Source organism: Dreissena polymorpha, chromosome 5, assembly GCF_020536995.1.
Source record: "Dreissena polymorpha isolate Duluth1 chromosome 5, UMN_Dpol_1.0, whole genome shotgun sequence".
NCBI lineage: Eukaryota > Metazoa > Mollusca > Bivalvia > Myida > Dreissenidae > Dreissena > Dreissena polymorpha.
In genome coordinates this window covers 123,691,106-123,718,826 of record NC_068359.1, presented here as the reverse complement: position 1 = coordinate 123,718,826, position 27,721 = coordinate 123,691,106, and the positions used below count along the sequence as shown (strand labels likewise).

Below are 27,721 nucleotides of genomic sequence, written 5' to 3'. Positions count from 1 at the left end.
TTTCTTATTATGCCCCCCTTCGAAAAAGAGGGGGTATATTGCTTTGCTCATGTCGGTCTGTCGGACGGTCGGTCAGTCTGTCGGTCGGTCGGTCTGTCGGTCCGTCCACCAGGTGGTTGTCAGACGATAACTCAAGAACGCTTGGGCCTAGGATCATGAAACTGCATAGGTACATTGATCATGACTCGCAGATGACCCCTATTGATTTTGAGGTCACTAGGTCAAAGGTCAAGGTCACGGTGACCCGAAATAGTAAAATGGTTTCCGGATGATAACTCAAGAACGCATACGCCTAGGATCATGAAACTTCATGGGTAGATTGATCATGACTCGCAGATGACCCCTATTGATTTTTAGGTCAAAGGTCAAGGTCACGGTGACCCGAAATATAAAATCGGTTTTCGGATGATAACTCAAGAACGCATACGCCTAGGATCATGAAACTTCATAGGCAGATTGATCATGACTTGCAGATGACCCCTATTGATTTTGAGGTCACAAGGTCAAAGGTCAAGGTCACGGTGACCCGAAATAGTAAAATGATTTTCGGATGATAACTCAAGAACGCTTTTGCCTCGGATCATGACACTTCATAGGTACATTGATCGTGACCGGCAGATGACCCCTATTGATTTTCAGGTCACTAGGTCAAAGGTCAAGGTCACAGTGACAAAAATCGTATTCACACAATGGCTGCCACTACAACGGACAGCCCATATGGGGGGCATGCATGTTTTAATGTCATAAATACTGACCTGTTATCGTATGCTTATACTTTCCAAGGGGAAATAACTCATCCGGAATTTTAACTGGGAATCCGCCACCTCAATACCGTAATACAGGCCAGGTTAAACATAGTGCAATGCAACCTAGCCAAAAATCGGTAACCAACCCTCAATATTCTTTTCGGATCAACCAGGTGTATACGTGTCTTTTACGGCTCTGAATTAAAATATTGTTTTTCACTTGGTTGATTGGGGTTTTGAATAGATAAATTGTGTTATTTATCCTTTATTTCTCATTCGGATTAATTTGTGTGGATTTAATGGATTTTGTTTCATTTGTAAAAGGTAAGCCATGCTTGTTTTTATCGAACAATGGTTTATTTCTACCATGCTGGGTGTTTTCAGGCGCGAACGACCACGTGCAAAACGTGCTCTTCTAATACATTGCTAGAACGTGCAGAGCATGTTCTTCTAATGTGTTACGAGATCGTGCAAAGCGTGTTCTTCTATTGACAGATTGTTTATCATTTGCCATTGTGTGCAATAATGATTTTAACGTTCCGTATGACAATCTAATTGATCGTCATTTTATTTTTCATCTGTTTTGAATTAAACTTTTGTTTAATTTATGATCTACGGCAGTATTATTGTAATTTTCATTATGGTCAAATAATGATTTTATGTGCCGTATGATAATCTGGTCTGTGACCAGTTTATGGTTGAATATGCTTTGCTCTTGTTTTTCATATATTCGACTACATGATGGTCGCAGAAACAAGAGTGGATAAATACCCGGTGACTTCGCAGATCATGGATGATAGTTGCAGTATCAGTCACCGGGTATCGGGCACGATCGCGACCGTACTATGCTAAGTCTCTTAGACAGTCGGTCAACATCAGACCATATGGCGACACCCGTCAGCCGGTCTTTGCCCGATGGCATTGGTCAAGGACATCGACCAATGCCGGACCATTTGGCATCCGCCATACGGTCATTATCCGGTGACAACACTGGTCATGATATGACCGGTACGTCACCGGGGACGTTGATCACGGACCATTGATCGACATCTGACCGGCCGGTCATGTCACCGGTCCGGTCCGGTCATTGATCACCGGTCCGGTCACCGGTCCGGTCACCGGTCCGGTCATTGATCACCGGTCATGTCACCGGTCATGTCACCGGTCCGGTCATTGATCACCGGTCCGGTCCGGTCACCGGTCATGTCACCGGTCCGGTCACCGGTCATGTCACCGGTCATGTCACCGGTCCGGTCACCGGTCATGTCACCGGTCAGGTCATGTCACCGGTCCGGTCATTGATCACCGCTCCGGTCACCGGTCAACAGTCATCAGTTAGGCCTGCCACCGATAACACCAGTCACCGGTCAAGAAGAAGAACTCGGTCTTCTTCATTGAATTATTCTCCTATTCTTCGTTGAATACATCGTCTTCATCAAGGATTAGACATCGGACACGCTCTTCTTCGTCGAGCAGTTCTCATCGTCGCGACTCGTAAGCGATCACGTCGTCACTCACGGAGACGTTATTCTAGAAGATCTCGGTCTCATCGCAGCCGATCCACAATCGCAGCCGATCCACATCTCGGCCGATCCAGATCTCGACATCGCAGGAAACGAGGACGTCGTCAACCTTCACGTAGACATCAGCGGACTGCATTGAGCACCACTGGATAGTTATCGAACATACCTCTCCTTCATTGAGCAGTTCTCGGCGTTGATACGCTCGTAAGCGATCATGTCAATGCTCACGGAGACAATATTGTAGAAGACAATATTTCCAGCGTAGCCGAACAATATTTCGGCATCGAAGTTATATGGATGTCGCCACTTCTCACGTAGGCGTTAATGAACCTACTGGTCATATCGACGTTCTCCATTTTATTCCTTTAGGCATATCATGTCTCCATTCCACGTGTGATGGTTCTTCTTATGGCATCCACACATGTTGCAGTCACCGAGCCGTAGTTGTATACAAACACTAGTTCGTTTAACATTCAGGCTTCGGGATAAGCTGTTCTTTTCTCCACTACGACTACAAGGACACTTATGCCTATTAATACTGATAATCTACCGTTGTTTTCCGGTTAACATTATCAGATGACTTCGTGGATGGTCATTCTTCTGCACCAGATATTTCCATTCTGACGCAGTTATATTATACCGGTCCCGATCACCGGACATCGGTCACCATTCATCAGTCATATCACTGATCACCGGTCAAAATAAGTGATGTCTCATCGCCATCAGATTGGATTTTTTTTTGGCATGATCTTCTTTTCCGAGCAGTGCTTGACATTGATAACAGACCATATGGATTCCACCATTTTTCGGTCTTTAACTGGTAACGTCACCGGTCATATTATGACTGGTCCGTTCACCGGGCTACAGTTACCGGTCATTGACCGGTCCGGTTCGGTCACCACTTACCAATTACCGGTATTCCACTGTGTTTTCATCGGTCAATTTTTAGTATCACGGGTATCGTCTTCATTACATAGTTGTATACCCCTGGCTATGATTGTATTGAATACTATATTTTATGAATTCAACAATCTACATGACTTTTTGTGTTTTTCAATACTGATGTTCTACTGGCGACGGTTACCAAATCATGCTATATCTGTTATTTGTACTTCTATCTCAACCGGCTACATGCAGACTACTGGTCTTGCAGATAGATCGGCTGAAGTGGGCTCGGAGACTAGCATTGAGGTCGAACATTACTATTTGACCTCTATTAATTTTATGTTCGAGACCCGAAGGATGAATTGTTTTAACCGCCTTTACCTGTCGGCTACAGACTTTGCAGTCAGTGTCACGGAACAGTTGGGACACATTAATGACGCTAGCAGGATTAGCAAGACGACATTTGTATCGACTTCTGCTTTTCTATTGCTCCTACGGCAGTGCATATTTTCAAGCTACTGGAATCAACAAGAGTTCTGATACATAGGATTGCCTATCAGATTGACCGCATAGCGGCTACAGTCTTGTAGATGGCTTAGGACCTATTGAACTAAGATCTTAGATCCTAGGATCTGGAGGGACCTCATCTTAAAGTTATTCTTCTATTACACTTCTGGCCATAACAGGCCGTCTTCCTATAACTGGTCGTATTCCTTTCGGAATTCGTCCCGGTTAGAAGTCTTGAAGTAAATGGATTAATCAAGTCAGAATTTAAGACTTCCATGCATTCTACCGGCAAGCGTGGACCCGCTTAAGGTTACCCCTAGGGTTTTCACCTTTTTCTGCCATCACACCTCCGATTCCAGAGGTACCACTATCAATCATATTTCCGTACTTCGCAAATCGATGAATTCGCGACCTGTATTATCCAGGATTTTAAAGGCGCCTGTTATTGGTTCAAGAAGAGGCTATATTCTGTAGATAGGTCATAAACTTATAAGTGTTAAACACTGTCCTATTCTACCAATTTTCAAGTGTGTTTGGAGTGGGAAAGTTCGGCTTGCCGTGGTTTCATTGCCCACCCATCCTTGACAAATGGTTCCGGTCACCGGTCGGTATTTACCGGTCCGGTCACCGGTCCTTCTGCTGAGACGTCTTTTCTTACGTCCGTTTCAGCTTTATTTTTAAGATAATTGTATTAATCTCGGGATTATTTAATGACACAGATTTCCATCTTTTTGTCATTATTTACCACTATTCAGTGGTGTCTAGACTAGAAGATTATCTTGGCAAGAATATAGTTTATTCTACCACAACCTTCCTTACATCTTATACAGATGTGAGCAGATAAGGTTATGGACGATCACATAGAACAACGTATCTTGATTTTCTCAATTATGTGGTATCCTAACGAATATCACCTGCACATCTACATCTTGAAAAGCGAAAATTCTTTTTAGCTGTTTTTCATTTACAACACATTTTCACGATTCCTTTGTGATGGTTTCAACTATCACACATCGGTCGTGGTTTACTTACAGACACGGAGATGATCATATTATCACTCCTTGTAACTGGAAATCAGGAACTTATTCGTTCTTTGCAAGAACAACAAATTTTCTCTATCGTCTTTCTCATACCAGTTCGTCTCAACGCCCTGTTGGACGTTTTGTCCTGCAGTTCTTTCTTTCGAATTATTTTTCCGTTGGGTTCAATAATGTAATTGCGCGGCAGTGAAGTTGCAGACGAGTTGCATGGTGTACATAGTATATCAAAGAATGTTGTTTATCATCAAACGCTAGTTATTAGCGTTATGCGATCGTATATCGCAGTGTATACCGGTATGCTGAACAACGTCAACAATGCAGTTCACAGAAATCGATCCAGCAGGGTGTGCGATTGTTATACATTCGTCCATTGACATAAACTGGAATATCTTGCCTTCTTGGTGAGTTTTTGCAATAACTGAGTTTTTGCCAAAATTTCATGAAATATACTTAATGAACCATGGGATTATGGTTCTACGACCTTTTAAGTCTCCTGTACAATTATTTTCAGGAAACTTCTTCACAGGTCAAATATCATATCTCACTGAGACATATTTTTACTGATCCAAACATGTGCCACTTCATGTCTGGCCATTAATAACTTTTAGTTATCTCTACAGAAGAACGTTTTTTTGTTAGAGTTTCAATCCTTGTTACTTGTGCAAGGATAATTCCATCAGAATTGTATAAAGGTTCTATGGAAATTCATTTTTTACTGGGTAATTGAGAGCATAGTTATTACCTTAATCACTCTGCTAGATACATAGAGGTTTTTTTCTCATCTTTTTCTTGATGATAAGAAATTTGTTCTTTTCTTCATCAAAGGATAGAGATTATGCTTTCGTATACCTTGTTTTGTGTAAGTCATCGCAACTCTGTGCTGTCTTACCTATTTTGGAACTGATCCAAACTATGGAACGTCAACACTATGTTTTTCGTTCCTTTACCTTCTTAAGCGGTTTTGACTTGTGTAACATGTTGGGATGCTTAATGAGCTCCCTATGAACCTTTTTCATCAGGCTTATTAACAGTTCCAATATAATTTTAAGACGGTTTTCCTTCTTATTATGGCTTTTACCATACGGAGAAGTGAAATTCATGCTTTTTCTGTTGAATACGACCAATTCCAGTTGGATCTATTGTCGTTTTCACTTTGTTGTGTCAGCCAGGATTCCTTGCTTAATATCAAGTCCTCTATATGGCTTCTACCTTCAAGTTTCCAAGTTTTCTTAAACTGGTAGTCATGAAGATGAGGATAAACTTCTTTGGGCAATCAGGGCTTTGAAGTTCTATCTCAGCAGTGTTAGTCAGAAGTCCATTCGAGGTTCTCAAAGACACTCTTTATTTCCCCAAAAAAGGGGGGGGGAGATGTGTCTGCGGCTTCTATTTCTCGGGGTTAGACCTCGACTAAGGAAAGTTAATCTTATCCTATCTAAGGATTCATTCCTTTTTAGGATCTGACCGCATGAATTAAGAGCTCTGTCTGTTTTGTGGGCATATATTAATCACACCCCACTTTTTGACGTGCTCTAAGCTGTTTACTGGAGGAATCCGACCACCTTGTCATCTTTTTATCTTCGTTTTCTGAAGTGCCAACAATACAATTTGTATACGTTTGGGCTTGTTGTGGTTTCACTAACGGTAGTGTCTTCTTTACGACATAGACATATTACTCTGTCCGAGAAGTCATAATTAATACCGTTTTAACGAAGATTACTTGATATCATTAGCTGATAACCCTGTTTATGGGTTCTACTGTGTTGGGAAAATATATACGAACCTTCCCACCGCAGCTGCAAAAGCAGCATACGATAACAGGTCAGTATTTATGACATTAAAACAAATTTTTTAAATAAAATTCATTTTAATTATTAAATACTTACCTGTTATCGGTAAGTCCCACCTCCCACCCCGCTATTCGATTAATATTTTTGTATATATATTGAAAGAATATTGAGGGTTGGTTACCGATTTTTGGCTAGGTTGCATTGCACTATGTTTAACCTGGCCTGTATTACGGTATTGAGGTGGCGGATTCCCAGTTAAAATTCCGGATGAGTTATTTCCCCTTGGAAAGTATAAGCATACGATAACAGGTAAGTATTTAATAATTAAAATGAATTTTATTTAAAAAATTTGTTTTACAAACAGCCCTTGTTATTATTTTATTTTTGAAATACCGTCCAACCATCGCACCCAATACATACACTATACACCCCTCTTCACTCCACCCCTCCCTCCTTTGTGATTGAAATTGAGAGTCCCTTCACCTTTAAAAAGAAAATAGATGAGTGGTCTGCACACGCAAGGCGGTGCTCTTGTTTAGATTTTGAGTTTTAAATCTCTTACTAATACTGATAAACAAAGCTGTCAAAAAAATCTATTTCTTTCAGAGAAGTTACCTATTTGATGGTATTTTTTCTATGTTCTCAAACATAATCAGTTAAATTGAAGTAAATTTCTATGTCAGGTGTTCCTGAAGGTTGCGGAGGAGAATTACGATGATTCTGATGAACTCAAGCGTAACAAGCTGGAGGAAATGGCCGACGGTGAGCATGTTCAAGTGGTTTGGCATCATTGTTTGTTCTGTCAATATGTTTTCATTTATGAACCTTGCTCTGTGAAAATGGGGCTTGTGCGTAATGTGGTAACTTTATTGTATTTTTTGTTTAAAGGAAGGCTCTTTTAAGCAAAAGTCCAGTTAGGGCGGAAAGTGTTGTCTCTGATTAGCCTGTGCGCACTTCACAGGCTAATCTTGGACGACACTTTACCGACATGCATTAAGCCCTGTTTTCCCAGAGCAATTTTCATATACAGAATAATTGGTGAGTATTGTATAAAGGTAAAGTTTATCATGCGAGGCTTGCAATCATAACATATGGTAAGTTTTGTTTTTATTAAATGCTTGCCTCAAATTCTTTTTATATCTGCTCTTTTATCATCTAAACAGGGTAAAATATGTAAAAAATGCAACGTAATAACGGTGGTTCCTAGTTGAGCACTGTATGTCATGGCCATTTGTATGACATCACATGAAAATACACAGTTTTTTTTAAATCTGAACTAAATGAAGAAATTTGACCTAAAAATGATAGTATTAAGCTGAAGTATTAAGATGGGATAATATCTGTTCTGTTTAGATGAGTTAAGACGTAAAGGTAGTGTTAAATATAATTTTTTTAGTCGTCTATTTTTTAACAAATAGGAATTTAAGACATTATGCAAAGTATTCACAGGCTAATCAGGGAAAACACATTATGATTTTATGGTAGTTTTCATTTAAAGGAAGACACTGTTTACGAAAAACAAGTTTAGTCGGAAAGATTGGCCTGTGCAGACTGCAAAATCTACTCTGTGATGGTACTTTATGTACATGCATTAAGACAGTTTACCCAGAACCTGGCTCATACTTGCTTGGTCATCCGCTTACAACCCTTTCCCACTCAGAGCCAAAGTGGAAATGGTTATGTGCAAACATCATAGAACCAGAACAGCCTGCGTGTCACTTGCAGTCTGTTCAGGTTATATGCTGATTGCTGCTCATCAGTATCTATGGGTTTGAAATGAAGCCTTTAAAATTTGAATCTATTTAATAAAATTTCACTTTCTTTGGGACTACAAATGCATCAAAATTCATATCTAAGTGTTAAAGGGCTAAACAGTTGTTATTGCGTTTCTTCCACAGGGGGCAGACTAGCTAGGAATGTGACGCGTCTCAGTTTCAAGCGCAAGAAGAAGCTGTCTCTGCTGGGTCGTATGCAGGGAACCAACCGCGTGGACAGCACTACTGATCTTATGGCAGACCAGGACAATGGTAGGACACTTGCACTGCTCTCTTCTTACTTGAAGAAAATATAAGTTAAAACCTTTTCTTTTAACCTCGATTGCAATTAAAGCCTAAGGCTGATTAAAATACTTTTGCATCGGTTTCCCGGGTAGAACTAGCACTTGGTGTCTTTGAAAGAGATTCAAATAACACATCCACAGTGGGGATCGAAATGGTTACCCTCAAGTCCGTAGGAGGACACCATATCCGCTTCTCAATGGCACCATACAAATGAAGTGGGGCGTTTTCTGTGTAAATTATTTGCAGACAAGTGAAGAATGGTGATGGGGGCATAAGGTGTTTCCCAACATGTGGGCATCTCTTAGTTTAAATCTATTTATTTAAGCTTGATAGCATCAAAATGTTGAGGCTTATTGAGACGTTCTTGAGTCTGTTTTCTTGGCCTAGATCCAGTACTTGATGTCTTTATGGAAATCTAAAGAACGCTCCGGTGGTAAGGATCGAACCCGTGAACTCCTGGTTGCTAGGCAGACACCATATCCATTACGCCATGCCTGGGCATCTCTTGGGTTTCCATCATAAGAATTTTTAGGGTTGTACTTATACCACTGATTGTCACATTTGAAGAGTTTAAAATTATAATACTTCCTAACAGAGCATGGTGTTTTCATCAGTTTCATTGTACTTTATTTTGTGTGTATAGGTAGTTTGAATGTACAATAATTTGATTCATTTTATGTGTTAACATACTTAATAAAATGAACTGACAGTTGGGAAAAGTGGTACCATAGTAGTTTGGTAATGACTTGACTTCGGTGTGTTGTTTCACATTTACATATTGAATGCTTACAATGGTTCACATGACGTTGCCCAAAATACGTTAATGCATTTCTGTACTAGTTTATTTTTCTGTATAAAGCACGCACACGTTTGATGGGTGGAGGTATACAATTCGTATTTAAATAAATCTGTTTCTGTACTTGTATAAACATGCAGATACAATTATTCAAGGCCTTTGTTTGACATTAAAATTGCTATCTTTTGTTTTAAATCAGTATTCCTATTTTGTATGCATTTTGTAGTTAAATTTCGCTTGTAAACTAGAGAAGAAAACAAATAAATTAAGATAATTATTAACCTTGTTTTCCAAAGGAAAAAACTGGTTATTGACCGTACCGGTTTCACTGGAGGGGACTTATGGTTTTCGCTCTGTGTGTCCGTCCGTCCATCTGTCTGTCAGTCTGTCACACTTTTCTGGATCCTGCTATAACTTTAAAAGTTCTTCATATTTTTTCATGAAACTTGAAACATGGACAGATGGCAATATGGAGATTATACACGTCATTTCATTTTGTTCCTATGTCAAGAATTTTGGTTGCTATGGCAACAAATAGACTAGAAATTGTGCTGAAAATGGTGGATCCTGTACACTTTTCTAGACCCTGCGATTAATTTAAAAACTTCTTCATATTTTTCATGAATCTTGAAACATGGTTAGATGGCAATATTGACATTATGCACGTTTATTTCATTTTCTTTCTACGTCAAAAATTCTGGTTGCTATGGCAACAAATAAAAATAAAAAAAAATAAAAAATCTGACAATGGTGGAGCCGGTAGGGGACATATATTGCTTTGGCAATAGTCTTGTTACATTGGTGGGCGGGCGGAATAAGCTTGTCCGGGCCATAACTTTGTCATTTATTGAGACTTTAAAATCATTGGCACATTTGTTCACCATCATTGGATGGTGTATCATGCGAAAGAATTACGTCGATATCTCCGTGTCAAGGTCACACTTTGAGTTCAAAGGTCAAAAATGGCCATAAATGTGCTTGTCAAAGCCATAACTATGTCGTTCATTGTGAGATTTTAAAATCATTTGGCACATTTGTTTACCATCATTGGACGGTGTGTCATGGGAAAGAATAACGTCGATATCTCCAAGGTCAAGGGCACACTTTGAGTTCAAAGGTCAAAAATGGTCATAAATGATCTTGTCCGGGCCATAACTATGTCAATCATTGTGAGATACAAAAATTACTCTGTGCATTTGTTCACTATCATTAGACGGTGTGTCATGGGAAAGAATTATGTCGATATCTCAATGGTCAAGGTCACACTTTGAGTTCAAAGGTAAAAAATGGCCAAAAATGGTCATGTCCGGGCCATAACTATGTCATTCATTGTGAGATTTTAAAATTACTCGTACATTTGTTCTTAAACATTGGCTGGTGTGTCATGCAAAAGGATTGTTTCGATATCTCCAAGGTCAAGGTCACACTTGGAGTTCAAAAGTCAAAATTGGCCATAAATGAGCTTGACTGGGCCATAACTACATGTATGTAATTCATTGTGAGATTTTAAAATGACTCTGTACATTAATTTTGTTCACAGTCATTGGATGGCGTGTCATGCGAAAGAATTCAAGAGTTCAAAGGTCAAAATGGCCATAAATGATAATGCCATAATAATTCTTAAAAAGCGCCATAAATTAGCTTCTCATGTTTTGTGAAGACAGCATGCAAAATATTCTGTGTCAATGCAGCATGTGGGGGTATATGTCACGTCTATGACACTGACAGAGCTCTAGTTATAAATATAAAAAAATGAAAACCTGGTTTTGTGATGATATTTTCCCTTGTTTAAATATGATATATTATAACTATTAGTTTATACAAGGCTTCTCCAAAACAAATTTATGTTGAAGGTTTGTAAATGTTTTTCTAGAAAACAAACAATAAAAATGCAATGATTTCCATAGATAAGCATTTTTGTGTTAGAAATAGTTGAAAGTTCTTAATGATTTTCTTTAAGAATGGTTTCATCAACTGATCCAGGAAATTGCTGATGCTGATATTTTTTTTGTTTATCCTGTCTGTTTCTACGCCTTTCAAGCATGTTCAGGGCTGTTCTTGAAAACATTAAATTTCTCTTGAGTTTTTTTTCAACACATGCATTACACTGTAATCTCCTTTATTCATTAGCCTAAGCAATTGATAAATATTATAAATGAGATATTACAGAGACAGAGTCGAGAAATAATTCAAATTATAGTTGAAAATTAAAGTCATTATGCATGCATAAGCAAAGATTTTAGCCATATGAGTGATACTTTAATGTTGCTTTACTATCATTTAAAACTCAGTTAGGAACCTTGCTCTGTGAAAACAGGGCTTTATTCCTGTTTGTGCAGTATTATCGATGATTAGTCTGCGCATTTACATAAGGTAACCTCGGAAAATACTTTCTGATTTTATGGTATTTTTTTGTTTAAAGGAAGTCCCTTCTCGTCAAAAAACAAATTTTTCCGTACATTGTTTTACCTGATAAGCCTCTGCATGCTACTCAGGCTAATCTGGCATGACTTTAAGCACATGCATTAAGCCCCATTTTCACAGAGTTAGGCTAAGATATATAGTATGAATAATAGTTCTTTAAGCATGCAATTAATGGTGATGATTTAAAAAAATGTTTGCCAAAACAATATACATGTATGACAAAATAATAATTGAGTTATAATAGTAATTAAATATTGAGTACTGGTATGAAAGCTTTTAATTTTACCAGCTACTATTCTAATGTTAGATTAATATAAGATATATTGTTGATATAGAGCACTAAAGCACTGATGCCTTTTGCAATATTGGGTTAACTGTTATTATCCCCTGCCAATAGCGGACGGATATAGAATTGGCGTTGTCTGTAAGTTCGTTTGTCTGTCAGTCCATCCGTCTGTCACAAGCTTTTTAGGGCTATATCTCTGAAACTATAAGATATCAACATGAAACTTCAAGGTGTGTATATATCAATGAGGAAAAGTCCATGCATAAGAACCATAACCCTACACTTTCCTAAATAAGAGTAATTGCACTATGATTTGTATTATTTTTTATGGGCTATATCTCATAAACTATGTAAGATTTCATCATGAGACTTCTTTGGTGTATAGATATAAATGAGGAGAAGTGGCATGCACAGGAACCATAATGCTGCACTTTCTTCAATAAGAGTTATTGCCCTTCGTTGTATTTTTGTGATGTGACTTTTCAGGGCTATATCTCCGATACTATACAAGATTTCTACATAAAACTCATGAATATAAAGATCTCAAAGTGGAGATTCAATGCATAGAAATAATAACCTTTGTAATTAGTTCTGCACCCATCAATACATCAAATTTATATGCCTGGGGATAGGAATTCAATAAATTTGCTTGTTCTTATATTGTATAAATTTTGCATAATAAAGACTTTCATTCAGGAACTGAGCATGTGGCTTTTATTATTCTATGTAACATTTTTATTTCGCAGAGTCAGTTATTTCCGGACCTGTAAGTGATTACGGAGAGAACGGGTTCAGTCACTGTGAGCATGAAAAAGTGACCGGTTGGCGTCTTACGCTGCGTCAGTTCATAGCCATCTTTGTCAAGCGCTTTCATCACGTCCGACGCAGCAAGAAAGGATTCCTGGTGGAGGTAGATTTTAATCTTAGTCAAGACTTAAGCCTCGTTCTGTGAAAACTCTGCTTCATGCATATGTGTAAAGTATCATCCTGATAAGCCTGATCCCCAGTTTCCTACGCACATGCATTAAGCTCCATTTTTCTATGTGTATGCATTAAGCTCCGTTTTCCTACACACATGCATTAAGCCCCATTTTCCTACGCACATGCATTAAGCCCCATTTTCCTTCACACATGCATTAAGCCCCATTTTCCTACGCACATGCATTAAGCCCCATTTTTCCTACACACATGCATTAAGCCCCATTTTCCCTATGCACATGCATTAAGCAACATTTTCCTATGCACATGCATTAAGCCCCATTTTTCCTATGCACATGCATTAAGCCCCATTATTCCTATGCACATGCATTAAGCCCCATTTTCCTATGCACATGCATTAAGCCCCATTTTCCTATGTGTATGCATTAAGCTCTGTTTTCCAACACACATGCATTAAGCCCCATTTTCCTATGCACATGCATTAATCCCATTTTTCCTACACACATGCATTAAGCACCATTTTTTTCTATGCACATGCATTAAGCCCCATTTTCCTATGAACATGCATTAAGCCCCATTTTCCTATGCACATGCATTAAGCCCCATTTTTCCAGAGCACAGCTCAAATTTTTAATATATTTTAGCTTTGATTTCAATATGTTGAGTATCTTTCATGAAGACTTCTTATGAAGTTGACAATTAAAATATACTATAATCAAGTTTAACATAGAAAAATTGACAAACAGTCAAAATAGCTGACTGTCAGAAATCTTGAGCATTGAAGATGAAAATACTGTGCTTAACGTGACCTTCTACATATGGGTGAGAAAATATGAGGAATTTATCACCTTCACTGATGATTCTCTTGTTTTGTCAAATGCACAACAGCCACAATGAAAGATCATGCATGGATATTTGTGAAAACATAGCAACCAAATAATGACTGCCAATTTTATTAAATGATAGGATTATAACAGTGAAAAATTCGGCAGCATTTAAGACTCTTAGATACTTGTGTTTTAAATATGAATGTTTGATTTTATTTAAATTTACTTCATGAAAAAAAATATATCAAAAATATATAATTGGGTCTAAGACAAAACTTTAATTTTAACACCATCTTTAAATTAACATGAGTTCACAATACTGATATTCCAATATATTTAATTATGTGATGACGGCATTATACATTATGATATGAGCTGTGTTGTGGGAAAACTGGGTTTAATGCATGTGCATATATCAGTCCGCACAGGCTAATCAGGGACGTCACTTTCCACTTTTTAAAATATTTTTTGTTTAAATGACATCTGTTCTCGTGGTAAATTCAGTTCATGCAGAAAGTGTTGTCCTTTATTGGCCTGTGTGGACTGCACAGGCTAATCTGGGATGACACTTTAAGCACATGCATTAAGTCCAGTTTTCTAAGAATTAAGCCCATCTCAACTTTTGTTGAAGATTGTGTTGCCGGTTCTGTTTATTCTGATGGCCATGACATTCTCCCTGATTACCCCGCCCTTCTCTGAGGAGCCCGCCCTTGAGCTTCATCCCTGGCACTACAAACCAGCGCGGGGCGATGATCATCTCTACATGTTCTACAGGTGAGGCCATCTTGAAAATGATTAGCAGTATTCTCCAGAAGCATCGACAGCTGGAAATTTCACCAATTACTAACAATATTTGGGAGGCCACTTTTTCTTTAAATATTTATTCAAAACAGGACAAAAAAGGCCCATTTCAGTTCTTAGTTGCTGGTTACTTTGAAAATATAACTGGCTACTAAAAAATGTATATATTATCATAACTACCACTAACAGTGGTAGCAGCAGCAATCAGTGTAATTTATGGTGTTATAGTACAACCTAACGGAAGCTTGCTTTTGGAAAGCTTTATGTAACTGTCACAAGACGCTGTAAGATCCAAAGGTTAAGGTCACACTTAAAGGTCAAAGGTTATTTAATCATTAAACAGCTTCTCCAGCTTGTGCATACATTCATCATACAATATTGAAATTACTTACTGCAAATCCCCCGTTGGTGCAAAAAGGTACCATGCGCCTTCTAATTTCTATGTCACATGGTACCCAATGATACAAAATTGCATCCAGAGGGCAAAATGTCCTGAGTATCAAATTGTCTTATTTCTGGTAAGTCCTGTCTCAAATCTCAAAGTTCAAGGTAATACTTAGAGGTAAAATGTCCAATACTGGCATATTGAAGATTGTCCGGACTGCAACTTCATCATTCATCTTGCAATATGAAATAATTTGCCACTCATGTTCACCATGTGGAGAATGGTGTCACGTGCAAGGAATGTATGGACAAAGGTCTAAGTCATAATTAGAATTGAACGGTCAAACATTTGCATGGTGCAGCATGTTAAATAATAATGAGCATTCCTGACATGTTGTTGACTGGAATCTAGTCTGATTTGTTAAGCAATTATGCAGTCTCTGTTATTTTCAATATAAGCTTTGCAAATTACTGATTTACACATGTGGCTTAGCAATGACACTACTTCGTGTAGTTGCAATGTATCCTTATATATTACTTGTATGTTACTGCACTCCTTATAAAAAATATTTGTAAAGCACTAGCCACTTAAATCTCTCTCAAAAACTTATTCAAAGGAATGTTACTTTATAATTTGAAACACGAATAATGCTTTGTCAACCTTTGTATTTTAAACAGGTTAAGCAGCGAGTTGTCAGGGAGAATAATGTAGTCTACTTTAGAAACTTTAAAACTTATTTGCCTTATTTTTTTAGCTGGTTTCTGATTATTCAACTAATAAACATAATTAAGTCATATGACCATTTACTAAATATTATGGTAATGATTGATATGCAAATATAATAATGAAATATAAACAAACAATTATGACCAATAATCTTGTGATGGTAATTTCAAACTTTCAAAACTCAAAATCACTGTAGATATACTGAAAAAAAAAGCAGAACTACAATCGTTAAATATATAATATTTTATTAACGAATGTTTAGCAATGACGCCCCAGGCAGCACTGTTCCCGTTGCAACTAGAATGGAGGATACTATACAGACACTTGCGGGGGTGGGCAATCGATGCCTGAAGGACCACACCCTGCAGGCAATCACTAAGCCTGGACAAATGTGAGTCGGTCAATTAACCAGCAGTATATGAGATACTTTCTGGAAAATGGGGCTTAATACATGTGCCAAAGTTTTGTCCGCAGTCCGCACAGGCTAATCAGGAAGACACTTACTGCCAAAACTTGATTTTTAACTAAGAAGAGACGTCCTTTAATCATCAAATTCCATAGAAGTTGAAAGTGTAATCACTGAATATCCTATGCAGACATACCCACATGCATTTATTCCCATTTTCATAGAGCAAGGCCCACATTAAATAAAAAACAATTAGAAGTACAAAGTATTTCTTGAATATTTTTGGTGTGAAATGATTCCTGTTCTGCAAGATTACCGGTAGTCTTTTCTCTGACATAAGAGAACTGATAAAAAAAATATTTGTACGTTTGCATAAAGCAAATGACACTCAACATTGTACAAGCCTAAGGCTAGTACTTTTGTAAAGTCATCCATAAAATTGAATGTGAAAAAAATAAATAATACAATTCAATTTTTACTGTTTGAACATGATACACTGCAGATCTCTATATCAACATAATTTAAAAGCCATTGATGGTAAAATTTATGAAATGTGTTATTATATTCATAAATTGTTTGTAAAGTGTGGAGTGGGGTGCATTCAACCCACACAACCTATTGATGAGGAAAATAAAATGTATTGAACAGAAAGTAATATTGCAATTTCAGAGGCAAAGACAAATACGAGTGTGAGCCCCCAGGGGATAAAGCCTTTTCCCCGTATGTGGCGTTCAACAAGACGATAGACTGCGACTGTAGCTCCGGTTGGCAGGTGTGTCCCAACAATGCTGCCGGACCAACACCGTCCAGTCGTCTGCTGCCCTCAACCGATTACCTGCTCAACATGACTGGCCGGGACGTAGCTGATTGGATTGTGAAGACAAATAAAGAATACGATAGACGAAGGTTTTTATAAGCTTTCATTGTAGCTTTTGTTTTGGTATGGGTGTTGTTGTTTTTTAATGAAATAATGTTGGCTTATTTTAAATAGCAGTTGGGTTTTTTTGTTGAAATTTAGGTCTGGTAGGGGGGACCCATTCCCAATGGAAAAAAGTTGGTATTTTTCCCAAATGGGGCCTTAAAAAAATTCCCATTGAAGGTTTCCAAAAATAATATATTTTTCAATAAATTAAGTGTTGTGTGTTTATTTTTGAATTTTCATTTAATCATTGGTTGTCTTAAATATTTTAAATCATCAATGTTTTTCAATTACTTTGTTTACTTTTTTTCTAGCTGTGTGATGCGCAAGTATTGACTGGAGGGTTTTAAATGATACTTGTTTGTCTTTGTGTCATTTCTTGATAGGAAATATAATCATGGAATGTAATATAATTTAGGGTAGTTCTGGGGAAATGGAGCCTAATGCATGTCCTGACAGTGTTTCCCTGATTAGCCTGCACATCTGCACAGTTAAATTAGGGACAACATTTTCAGATTTTATGAGAATTTTTTTTTAGTAAGAAGTCTATTCTAAGCAAAGTTTTAATTAAGGCGGAAAGTGTTGGGCTAATCTTGGACAATACTGTAAGCACATGCATTAAACCCAGATTTCCCAGAGCGAGACTCATTTAATTATTTGTGTCATGTTCTGAGAAAACTGTGCAAAGTGTCGTCCCAGATTAGCCTGTGCAGTCCGCACAGGCTAATCAGGGACGACACTTTCCGCTTTTATGGTATTTTTAGTTTCAAGAAAGCCCCTCCTTACTGAAAATCAAGTTTAGGTGGAAAGTGTTGTCCCTGATTAGCCTGTGTGGACTGCACAGGCTAATCTGGGACGACACTTTATGCACATGCATTATGCCCAGTTTTCTTAGAACAAGACACATTTGATGATTATTATCAGTTATGGAGGCCTGTCATTTGGAGAGCGTGACTTCTCAGCCTTCTCTGGCAACATAACGGACGTTCAGCAACGGATCGAGAGGATATTGTCTGCTGCAAACAATGGTTCCAAGGTCAACATCGCTGACAACATGTTCTTCTATGACCTTACTGAGATATTGCCTGCACTTGCAACTAGAGATGTTGCTAAGGTGGGGGTTTTATATGAGCCTTGCTCTGTTTAAAGTAGGTTTAATGCATATTTGTAAAGTGTTGTCCCACATTAGCCTGTGCAGTCTGCACAGGCTAATCAGGAACAACACTTCACTTTATTTGTATTTTTTGTTTAAAGAGAGGCTTTTCTTGAGAAAAATTTAGTTTAGGCTGGTCAAAACATCATTATGTAAATTAAATGCCTTTTCAGCTCACCTGAGCGATAGCTCGGGGTGAGCTATTGTGATCACTCAGCGTCCGGCGTCCGTCCGTCCGTCCGTCTGTCTGTAAACAATTTGTAAACATCTTCTTCTACTAAACCATTGAGCCAATTTCAACTAAATTTCATGTGGAGCATCCCTAGGTCATGGGGCAAAAGAATTGTTAAAAAAAATTTGATCACATAACCAAGATGGCCGCTATGACCATATATGGTAAAAACCTTAAAAAATCTTTTTGTCAGAAACCGCTCATCAGATTTTCAAAAAATTTCACAGGGATGATCTTTGAAGGCTCCCCTGAAAAAGTTGTTCAAAGAAATTTGATTCGTCAAAAAACATGGCCGCAGGAGCTCGTTAAACTTTGCATGTTTATTCGTTTTTGCCTATTTTGTGAAAACTTTCAAAAATCTTCCACATTTTTTGTCCGATCCTTTCCAAATTTGCACAGTGTCTTATATCAATGAGGACACGAACCCTACAAAAATGAGCATTATTGGTCCATGAAGTACAGAATTACCTCCCCTTGAATTGAGAAAATGGTGTTTATGCAATAAAGTCCAAATTTTTCATCCAATTCTTTCCAAACTTGTAAGGATTTAGCATGGTTCAAACAAGGGAAACAACTATGGTTTATGCATGTTCTTTTTATTACAGATTTGCCTCCCTTTAATTCATTCAAAATCTCATTTTACAGCAGAGATTCCAAATCTGACCTGTAAATGAGCCCCATATTTACTGCCAGTGCTAGGTTACCTTTTCCCATTTGATCATTCTTAAGTATTGGTCTTGTAATGCTGCTACTGCTTCTGCTACTGCTACTGCTACTGCTACTACTACTACTACTACTACTACTACTACTACTATACTACTACTACTACTACTACTACTACGACTACTACTACTTACTACTACTACTACTACTACTACTACTACTACTACTACTACTACTACTACTACTACTACTTCTACTACTACTACTAGTACTACTACTACTAGTACTACTACTACTACTACTACTACTTCTACTACTACTACTACTTCTACTTCTACTACTACTACTACTACTACTACTACTACTACTACTACAACTACTATTACTACTACTACTACTACTACTACTACTACTACTACTACTACTTCTACTACTACTACACCACCACCACCACCATTCACAGTGACAAAAAAGTATTCACACAATGGCTGCTACTACAACTTATAGCCCATATAGGGGGGCATGCATGTTTTACAAACAGCCCTTGTTTCTATGGGATTTTAACCACAACTGTTCATTTTTATCTCCGACACATATTTTTAGGTCACCTGTCATGAAGTGACACGGTGAGCTTATGTGATCGTGTGATGTCCGGCGTCCGTTGTGCGTGCCTGCGTGTGTCCGTGCGTCCGTCCGTCAACAATTTGTTTGTGTAGACAGTAGAGGTCACAGTTTGCATCCAATCTTGATGAAATTTGGTCAAAATGTTTATCTTGATGAAATCCGGTTTGGGATTGTATTTGGGTCATCTAGGGTCAAAAACAAGGTCACTAGGTCAAATAATAGAACAACCTTCTGTAGACAATAGAGGTCACAGTTTTCATCCAATCTTTATGAAATTTGGTCAGAATGTTTATCTTGATGAAATCTGGGTTGGGATTTTATTTGGGTCATCTGGAGTCAAAAACTAGGTCACTAGGTCAAATAATAGAAAAACCTTGTGTAGACATTAGAGATCACAGTTTTCATCCAACCTTTATGAAATTTGGTCAGAATTCTTGATGAAATCTGGGTGGGATTGTATTTGGGTCATCTGGGGTAAAAATCTAGGTCAAATAAATAGAAAAACCTTGTGTTGACAATAGAGGTCACAGTTTTCATCCAATATTTATGAACTGTGGTCAGAATGTTTATCTTGATGAAATCTGGATTGGGATTGTATTTGGGTCATCTAGAGTCAGGAACTAGGTCACTAGGTCAAATCATAGAAAAACATTGTGTAGACAATAGAGGTCATAGTTTTCATCTGATCTTAATGAGTCAGGTGAGCGATTCAGGGCCATCATGGCCCTCTTGTTTTAACACACCAAGAACTAGTTCCACAAAGGTGTCAGGCTTTGAACACAATTTAAGTTGCAACTTTAGTGTATGTTACCTTATTTGTTTTTACAAAACTAAATGAATGTAAACCCTTTCCCATTCAGAAGCAAAGTGAAAATGGCTATGCGCAAACAACATAAAACCAGAACAGCTTGCGAGTAACTCGCAGACTGTTCAGGTTTTATGCTGTTTGCTGCTCATCAGTTTCTTAGGGTTGGAAAGGTATTTAATTAAATGTAACTTTCTAAGGGACTACAAATGCGTCAAAATACGTATCTAAGTGGTTAAGGGGTAGGTAGTGGTTAAGCTGTCATACATTAAGAAAAACACCATAATAATAACATATATATCAATGAACTAGTACATATTAAATTGCATGGCTTGTATGTAAAATGCTAATAACTAATTAGATGGTCATGCGAAAATTGGTCTAATGCCATATGTGGCTAGCATAGCTCATGCCCAGCCTGCGCAAAAAGGAGCTACCTTGTCCGCTATAAAGTCATGCCAGGCTTTGTGGTCTCATTTGATGAGAGAGAAGCTCCTGGCCAGCCTGAGCAAATGCACATGTTAGTCTGGAGCTTTGCTGGCCACAGGTAGCGTAAAACCTATTTTCACAATATGCCAGTCTAATAAATGCATGCTATTAAACAAAATGACTGGTGTTGTTCAATATAGCCAAAAAGGCATGCATGAACAAATTACACCATACAAAATATTTTAATATCAATATACAAGTAAATAATAAATTGCATGGCTTGTAAATACAATCCTTATAAGTAATGAGCCATGTCATGCGAAAATGGGTCTAATGCCATAGTAGGCCAGCAGAGCTCAAGACCTGCCTGGGCATTTGCGCAGTTTTGTCAGGAGCGACTTTGTCTGTTACAAAGTCACGCAAGGAAAAGAAATATCAATAGCGGACAGAGGAGCTTCTGTGAATGCACAGACTGGTCTTGTGCTATGCTGGCCGCATATGGCATAAGACCCATTTTCCCGTTACACTGGTCTGATATAAGACCCATTTATGCATGACGTTTGTTGAGTAGAAGACCCATTTTTTATTGACAGCGGTCTAATAGTAAATGTATGATGTTATACAACAGGTGTGGTTCAACAATCGTGGATGGATAGCTTCTGTGTCCTACATGAATGTTATGAATAACCTGATCCTGCGTAGCAACCTTCCCAAGGGCACTGACACCACAGAGTACGGAATCGTAGCCATCAATCATCCCATGAAGATGACAAAGGAGCAGCTTAACGACGAGGCTTTGTAAGTACACTTTAACGGGGCTAAATGCATGTGCTTTAAATATTGTCTCACATTTGCTCAATTATAATGTCTTATTTTAAAACCAAAGTGGAATGTAGGGTCATCTGTGTACTATAGCCACATGTCTCAATTGTCTTAAACAATCTAAAGAAATATTGGTCTGCATTTGTAAGGTTAGTTATTCTTTAACCCTTTCCCACTCAGAAGCAAAGTGAAAATGGCTATATGGGAACAGCAAACAACCAGAACAGCCTGTGAGTAACTCGCAGTCGGTTCAGGTTTTATGCTGTTTGCTTCTCACCAGTATCTTGGGGCTGGAAATGAAGCCTTTGAAAATTGAATCTTGTCAGAAAGGTTTTTAATTAAATTTGAATTTCTGGGACTCTACAAATGCATCAAAATATGTATCAACGTGGTAAAGGGTTAAGGCCTCAAGTTTTCTTGTCAATCTTTTTCCAGGTACAGCAGTTTTAAAGACGTGGTAATATCGATCTGTGTGATATTTGCGATGTCCTTCATTCCCGCCAGTTTCACGATGTACCTGATCGAGGAACGCGTGTCCAACTCCAAGCATCTGCAGTTTGTCAGTGGCGTAAACCCCGTCATGTACTGGGTGACCAACTTCTTCTGGGATATGGTGAGTTAGTAAAACCTTAACCATTTACCATAAGTTTAAGTTTTGAATCAAAGGATCCTCTTAATCTTGCTTTATTTCAGTCATTTGACTCCAGATTGTTTTTGTGCACAAAGCTAAATCTTACCAATAATTTTTTTTTTGTTGTTTTGCAAAAGTCTGTTTGTCAACATGACCCAATCTCACGCAAAAAGACTGCAAAACTACTGCAATATTTTAGTACACTCTACTCCTACCAGTAGCATTCATATCTTTTGTAACCCTTTCCCACTCAGATACGCATTTTGAAGCTTTGATAGTCACCTATAAACAAAATTACGTTCGAGCCTTGCTGTGTGAAAATGGGGCATAATGCATGTGCATGAAAAGTTGTGCAGTCTGCACAGGCTAATCAGGGACAACAGTTTGTGCCTCAAATGGATTCTTGCTCAGAAGAGACTTTCTTGAAAAATAATCACAAAGTGGAAAGTGTCGTCCCTGATTAGCCTTGTTGACTGCACAGACTACTAATAGCAAGGTTCAAGTCCATGCTGTGGACTGCACAGACTTCTAATAGCAAGGCTCAAGTCTTGTGGACTGCACAGACTTCTAATAGCAATGCTCAAGTCCATGCTGTGGACTGCACAGACTTCTAATAGCAAGGCTCAAGTCCATGCTGTGGACTGCACAGACTTCTAATAGCAAGGCTCAAGTCTTGTGGACTGCACAGACTTCTAATAGCAATGCTCAAGTCCATGCTGTGGACTGCACAGACTTCTAATAGCAAGGCTCAAGTCTTGTGGACTGCACAGACTTCTAATAGCAATGCTCAAGTCCATGCTGTGGACTGCACAGACTTCTAATAGCAAGGCTCAAGTCCATGCTGTGGACTGCACAGACTTCTAATAGCAAGGCTCAAGTCTTGTGGACTGCACAGACTTCTAATAGCAATGCTCAAGTCCATGCTGTGGACTGCACAGACTTCTAATAGCAAGGCTCAAGTAGCCTTGTGGACGCAAGGCTCAAGTAGCCTTGTGGACTGCACAGACTTCTAATAGCAAGGCTCAAGTCCATGCATATCAAAAGGGCAACAGTTTTACATGAAATAAAAAAAGATGTTATATCATATCGAATTATGTGTGATAATAACATTGAGTTATGTTACTCTTTACAAGTGTTTGGTGCAAATTAGATATATTTATATATATATATTTTTTGGTATGTTTATGACAAATGTAGTGTTCTCAATTTACCCCAGAGGCATCAGTTATTTAGTAAATCAAAACTTACATTTTATAATTATCTTATGGTTATTATTTGACTGATGTGAATGTCCGTCTGGATTTCAATCATTTTTATGATGCGTTTGTTATTTTGATATAGAAAATTTGAGCGCTTTATGAGAAAACCAGGCTTAATGCATGTCTGTAAAGTGCCATTGAAGATTAGCCTGTGCAGTCAGCACAAGCTAGTCAGGAACGACTTAATCAGCTTAGACTTAATTTTGCTTTCAGAAGAGACTTTTTTTTACTAAAAAATCAAGAAAAGCTGAAAATGTTATCCCTGATAAGCCTGGCAGATTGCAAATGCATTAAGCCCAGATTTCACGCGGTGCTACTCAAATATAAAACAAAAAGGGGTTATAAAGTGTGGATTGAGCATGTTGAGATGTTTACTGAACAGGAATATGTAGTGACATAATTTTTGTGAACTATTTCCTATCAAGTTTCACTGTTGTTTCCAGATCAACTACTTGATACCGTGTATACTGTGTATATTCATCTTTCTGGCGTTCAACAGACAGGCCTATGTATCTCCTGTCAATGGACCTGCCTTGGTATGCCTGCTCTTCCTCTACGGGTATGTACTAGACTACAACATTATCTGGTTCATTGAAATTGCATCCTTAGTAGCGATCAGCTTTAAATACCTTGAGGCCTATTTTTTAATGTATTTTTCCCCATAATTTGGATGGGCCCTGATTCCCATGATGTACCCCTTCCCAAGGTTGTTAAGTTTCTCATGTACAGCCCTTATGACCTTGAAGATTTCAGATTTGCCGTGATTCCTTTGATGAACCTCTTTTCAAGGTGCTCTATTGTTTTATTTGCACACATATATTATCCCACCTATTTCAGATGGGCCATGATTCCCCTGATGTACCCCTTCTCAAGGGTGTTCAGTGTTCCCAGTACGGCGCTTGTGACCTTGAAGTCAGTGAACATTTTCCTGGGCACGGTCTCCACCATGGCAACCTTCATCATCGAGTTCCTTGAGCAAGATGATGAGGTACAACATTCTTAACCCTTTCCCACTCAGAAGCAAACTTAAAATAGCTATATGCTAACAGCATTTAACCAGAACAGAATGAAGTTACTTGCAGGCTGTTCAGATTTTATGCTGTTTTTTACTCAACAGTTTAACTTGAAACTATTAAGCGAGGTGTTTAATTTAATTTGATACAGAGACTGCAAAGGCGTCAAATTGTGTATATAAGTGGTAAATGATTAATATCTACAATGTCAACATTATGTAGCCAGCAGTTTGTTCAGTTGTCTAGGCAAAATATCCAATCTTTATTTAATATTATTGTGTTTATTGTTTCAAGACTTTAATATAACATGTACATGGTTTGAAGACGTCAAACTGCACAAGCTTGTCTGAGACTACACTTTATGCATAGGCATGAAGCTCCACTCTCCCACAGTGAGGCTTAAATATACAACACTTCCATAATATTTTTCAGAGCCTAAACAACATCAATCTGGTTCTGAAGCAATTTATAACAATAAACCATTGGTAACATGTCCATAGACAACCCTATATTAATTATTATTTTACAATATACATCCTTTCCATCCTATTGCTCAGAGCCTAAAGGACATAAACCTGGTGCTGAAGCAAGTGTTCCTGCTACTGCCTCAATACTGTCTGGGTCGTGGGCTCTTTGATCTTGCCAAGAACCAGTTGTTTGCAGACGTGTACGCAGCGTTTGGTGAAAACCGTCTGCCGGACCCGTTCGCGTGGAAACAAGTGGGCCGTAACCTGTTCTCTATGTTCATGTTGGGGATTTTGTTCTTCACCCTGAACCTGTTGATTGAGTACAACTTCTTCATAAAGTCCAGGTCAGAAAGCACTTATGATATAAATAAATAATAGGCATAATCTGATTTCAAGAAATGTATGCAAGATAGTTAAAGTTCTTAAAGTATGTATCTATTAAGATTAGGGGTCTGTTTGTAAATAGGTTTCCATAAAAGCCCATTGGTGTTTAGCAATTTAATATGAGCCACATTTTGGGATAGGTCTTTATGCCATATGCAGGGAGGAAAGTTTTAGACCAACCTGCAATCATGCAGTCTTATCGGGAGCTTCTGACCAGACTGCCCAAATACGCAAATACATGTATTGCTTTTACTATCACAACTTAAATCTATGTTTCACAGACTGCTCAAGCAGTCTAGAGATGATCAAGAGGATGAAGATGCAGACGTTGCTAAGGAACGCAGGAGAGTGCTCAGTGGAGGGGCAAAAGATGATGTCCTCCGAATCGAAGAGCTCACAAAGGTGAGACCACTGTGATTTTTATTTGTTTTCTATTTTTAGCTTACCTGATTGCTCAGGTGAGCTTTTGTGACTGGTCTTTGTCCGTTGTCCGTCCGTCCACATTTGTTCGTAAACACTCTAGAGGCCACATTTATTGTCCGATCTTCATGAAATTTGGTCAGAAGCTTTGTCCCAATGATATTTGAATCAAGTTCGAAACTGGGTCATGCTGGGTCAAAAACTAGGTCACTAGGTCAAAAAAAAAGGAAAACCTTGTAAACACTGTAGAAGTCACATTTCATGCCCAATCTTCACGTAACTTTGTCAAAATGTTTGCCTTAATGATATGTTGGTTGAGTTCAAAAGTGGTTCCGGTCTGTTGAAAAACATGGCCGCCAGTGGGCTGGGCAGTTTTCCTAATTTGGCTATAGAGAAACCTTGTAAACACTCTAGAAGTCACAATTTTTGCCCAATCATCATGAAAGTTGGTCAAAACATTGGTTTTATTGATATCTCGGACGAGATTGAAAATGGTCCAGATTGGTGAAAAAACCTGGCCGCCAGTGGGCGGGGCATTTTTCTCTATATGTATATAGTGAAAACATGTGAACACTCTAGAAGTCACATTTTTGGCCCAATTTTCATGAAATTTGGTCAGAACATTTGTTTCCTTGATACAAGAGTTGAGTTCGAAAATGGTTCCGTCAGTAAAATAACATGACTGACAGGGGGGGGGGGGGGGGCAGTTTTCTCATAATTATATAGTAAAAAAAGCTTGTGAACACTCTAGAAGTCACATTATTTGCCTAATCATCATAAAAATTGGTGAAAAGATTGGTTTTATAATCATCGTGAAACTGAGTCAATACATTGGTTTTATTGATTTCTTGGACAATTTGAAAAATGGCTCAGATCGGTGAAACACACTTTTTAGCTCACCTGATTGCTCAGGTGAGGTTTTAGGATTGGTCTTTGTCCGCCGTCCGTCCGTCCACATTTGGCTTGTAAACACTCTAGCATTCACATTTCTCAAGCATTGTTTATCAAAGTTGCTGAAAGATCTGTCAAGTTTGATAATTAGCATAATCACATAATAAATGCCATAATTATTGCCCTGAGATTGCCAAAATTTTCATTATATTATACAAAATTCTTGTAAACACTCTAGAGGTCACAATTTTGTTTCAGATTTTATGAATCTTGGTCATATTGATTTTTGTAAGCAAAGTTTGATGTTTGGTTTGGGGAGTCAACTCAAAATATAGGTAAACAGGTCAAATCGTACAAAAATAAAAACACTCCATGCGCCAGGGTTTTGGTTCAATAATGATGAAACTTGACCAGGATGTTTGTCTGGACAATATCTAGGTAAAGTTTGACATTTGGTAAAGATTGAATGAACTGACTCCTCTCAGGTGAGAGAACTAGGGCCCTCTTGTTTCTTTTCAAGTTTTTAACAACTGGGAATTAATGTCAACTGTTCAGGCACATGTTTTTGTTGAACTTAAAGCATTATTTTTGATTTTTTGTGGCTTGTTATTATCCCCTACCGGTTTCACCGGAGGGGACTTACGGTTTGCGCTCCGTCAGTCAGTCTGTCTGTCAGTCTGTCCGTCACACTTTTCTGGATCCTGCGATAACTTTACAAGTTCTTATTATTTTGTCATGAAACTTGAAACATGGATAGATGGCAATATGGACATTATGCACATCATTTCATTTTGTTCCTACATCAAAAATTCTGGTTGCTATGGCAACAAATAGACTAGAAATACTGCTTAAAATGGTGTTTTTCTGGATC

The 27,721-nt window shown here is 38.2% G+C and overlaps 1 protein-coding gene across 10 annotated transcripts in view; it reads left to right on the top strand.

The window, feature by feature from the left end:
* The window catches only part of LOC127880794 (phospholipid-transporting ATPase ABCA1-like), a 128,500-nt gene that overhangs the window by 79,622 nt on the left and 21,157 nt on the right, over nucleotides 1-27,721 (top strand). For all 10 annotated transcript variants that reach the window (XM_052428211.1, XM_052428212.1, XM_052428213.1 and 7 more), the window contains 13 exons: nucleotides 7,172-7,250; nucleotides 8,387-8,515; nucleotides 12,801-12,964; nucleotides 14,452-14,594; nucleotides 15,995-16,123; nucleotides 16,808-17,044; nucleotides 17,982-18,171; nucleotides 21,592-21,761; nucleotides 22,221-22,398; nucleotides 24,119-24,234; nucleotides 24,513-24,663; nucleotides 25,246-25,499; nucleotides 25,821-25,941. In XM_052428211.1, coding sequence (XP_052284171.1) covers nucleotides 7,172-7,250; nucleotides 8,387-8,515; nucleotides 12,801-12,964; nucleotides 14,452-14,594; nucleotides 15,995-16,123; nucleotides 16,808-17,044; nucleotides 17,982-18,171; nucleotides 21,592-21,761; nucleotides 22,221-22,398; nucleotides 24,119-24,234; nucleotides 24,513-24,663; nucleotides 25,246-25,499; nucleotides 25,821-25,941 — 2,061 coding nt within the window. The remainder of the gene's footprint in view (nucleotides 1-7,171; nucleotides 7,251-8,386; nucleotides 8,516-12,800; nucleotides 12,965-14,451; nucleotides 14,595-15,994; nucleotides 16,124-16,807; nucleotides 17,045-17,981; nucleotides 18,172-21,591; nucleotides 21,762-22,220; nucleotides 22,399-24,118; nucleotides 24,235-24,512; nucleotides 24,664-25,245; nucleotides 25,500-25,820; nucleotides 25,942-27,721) is intronic.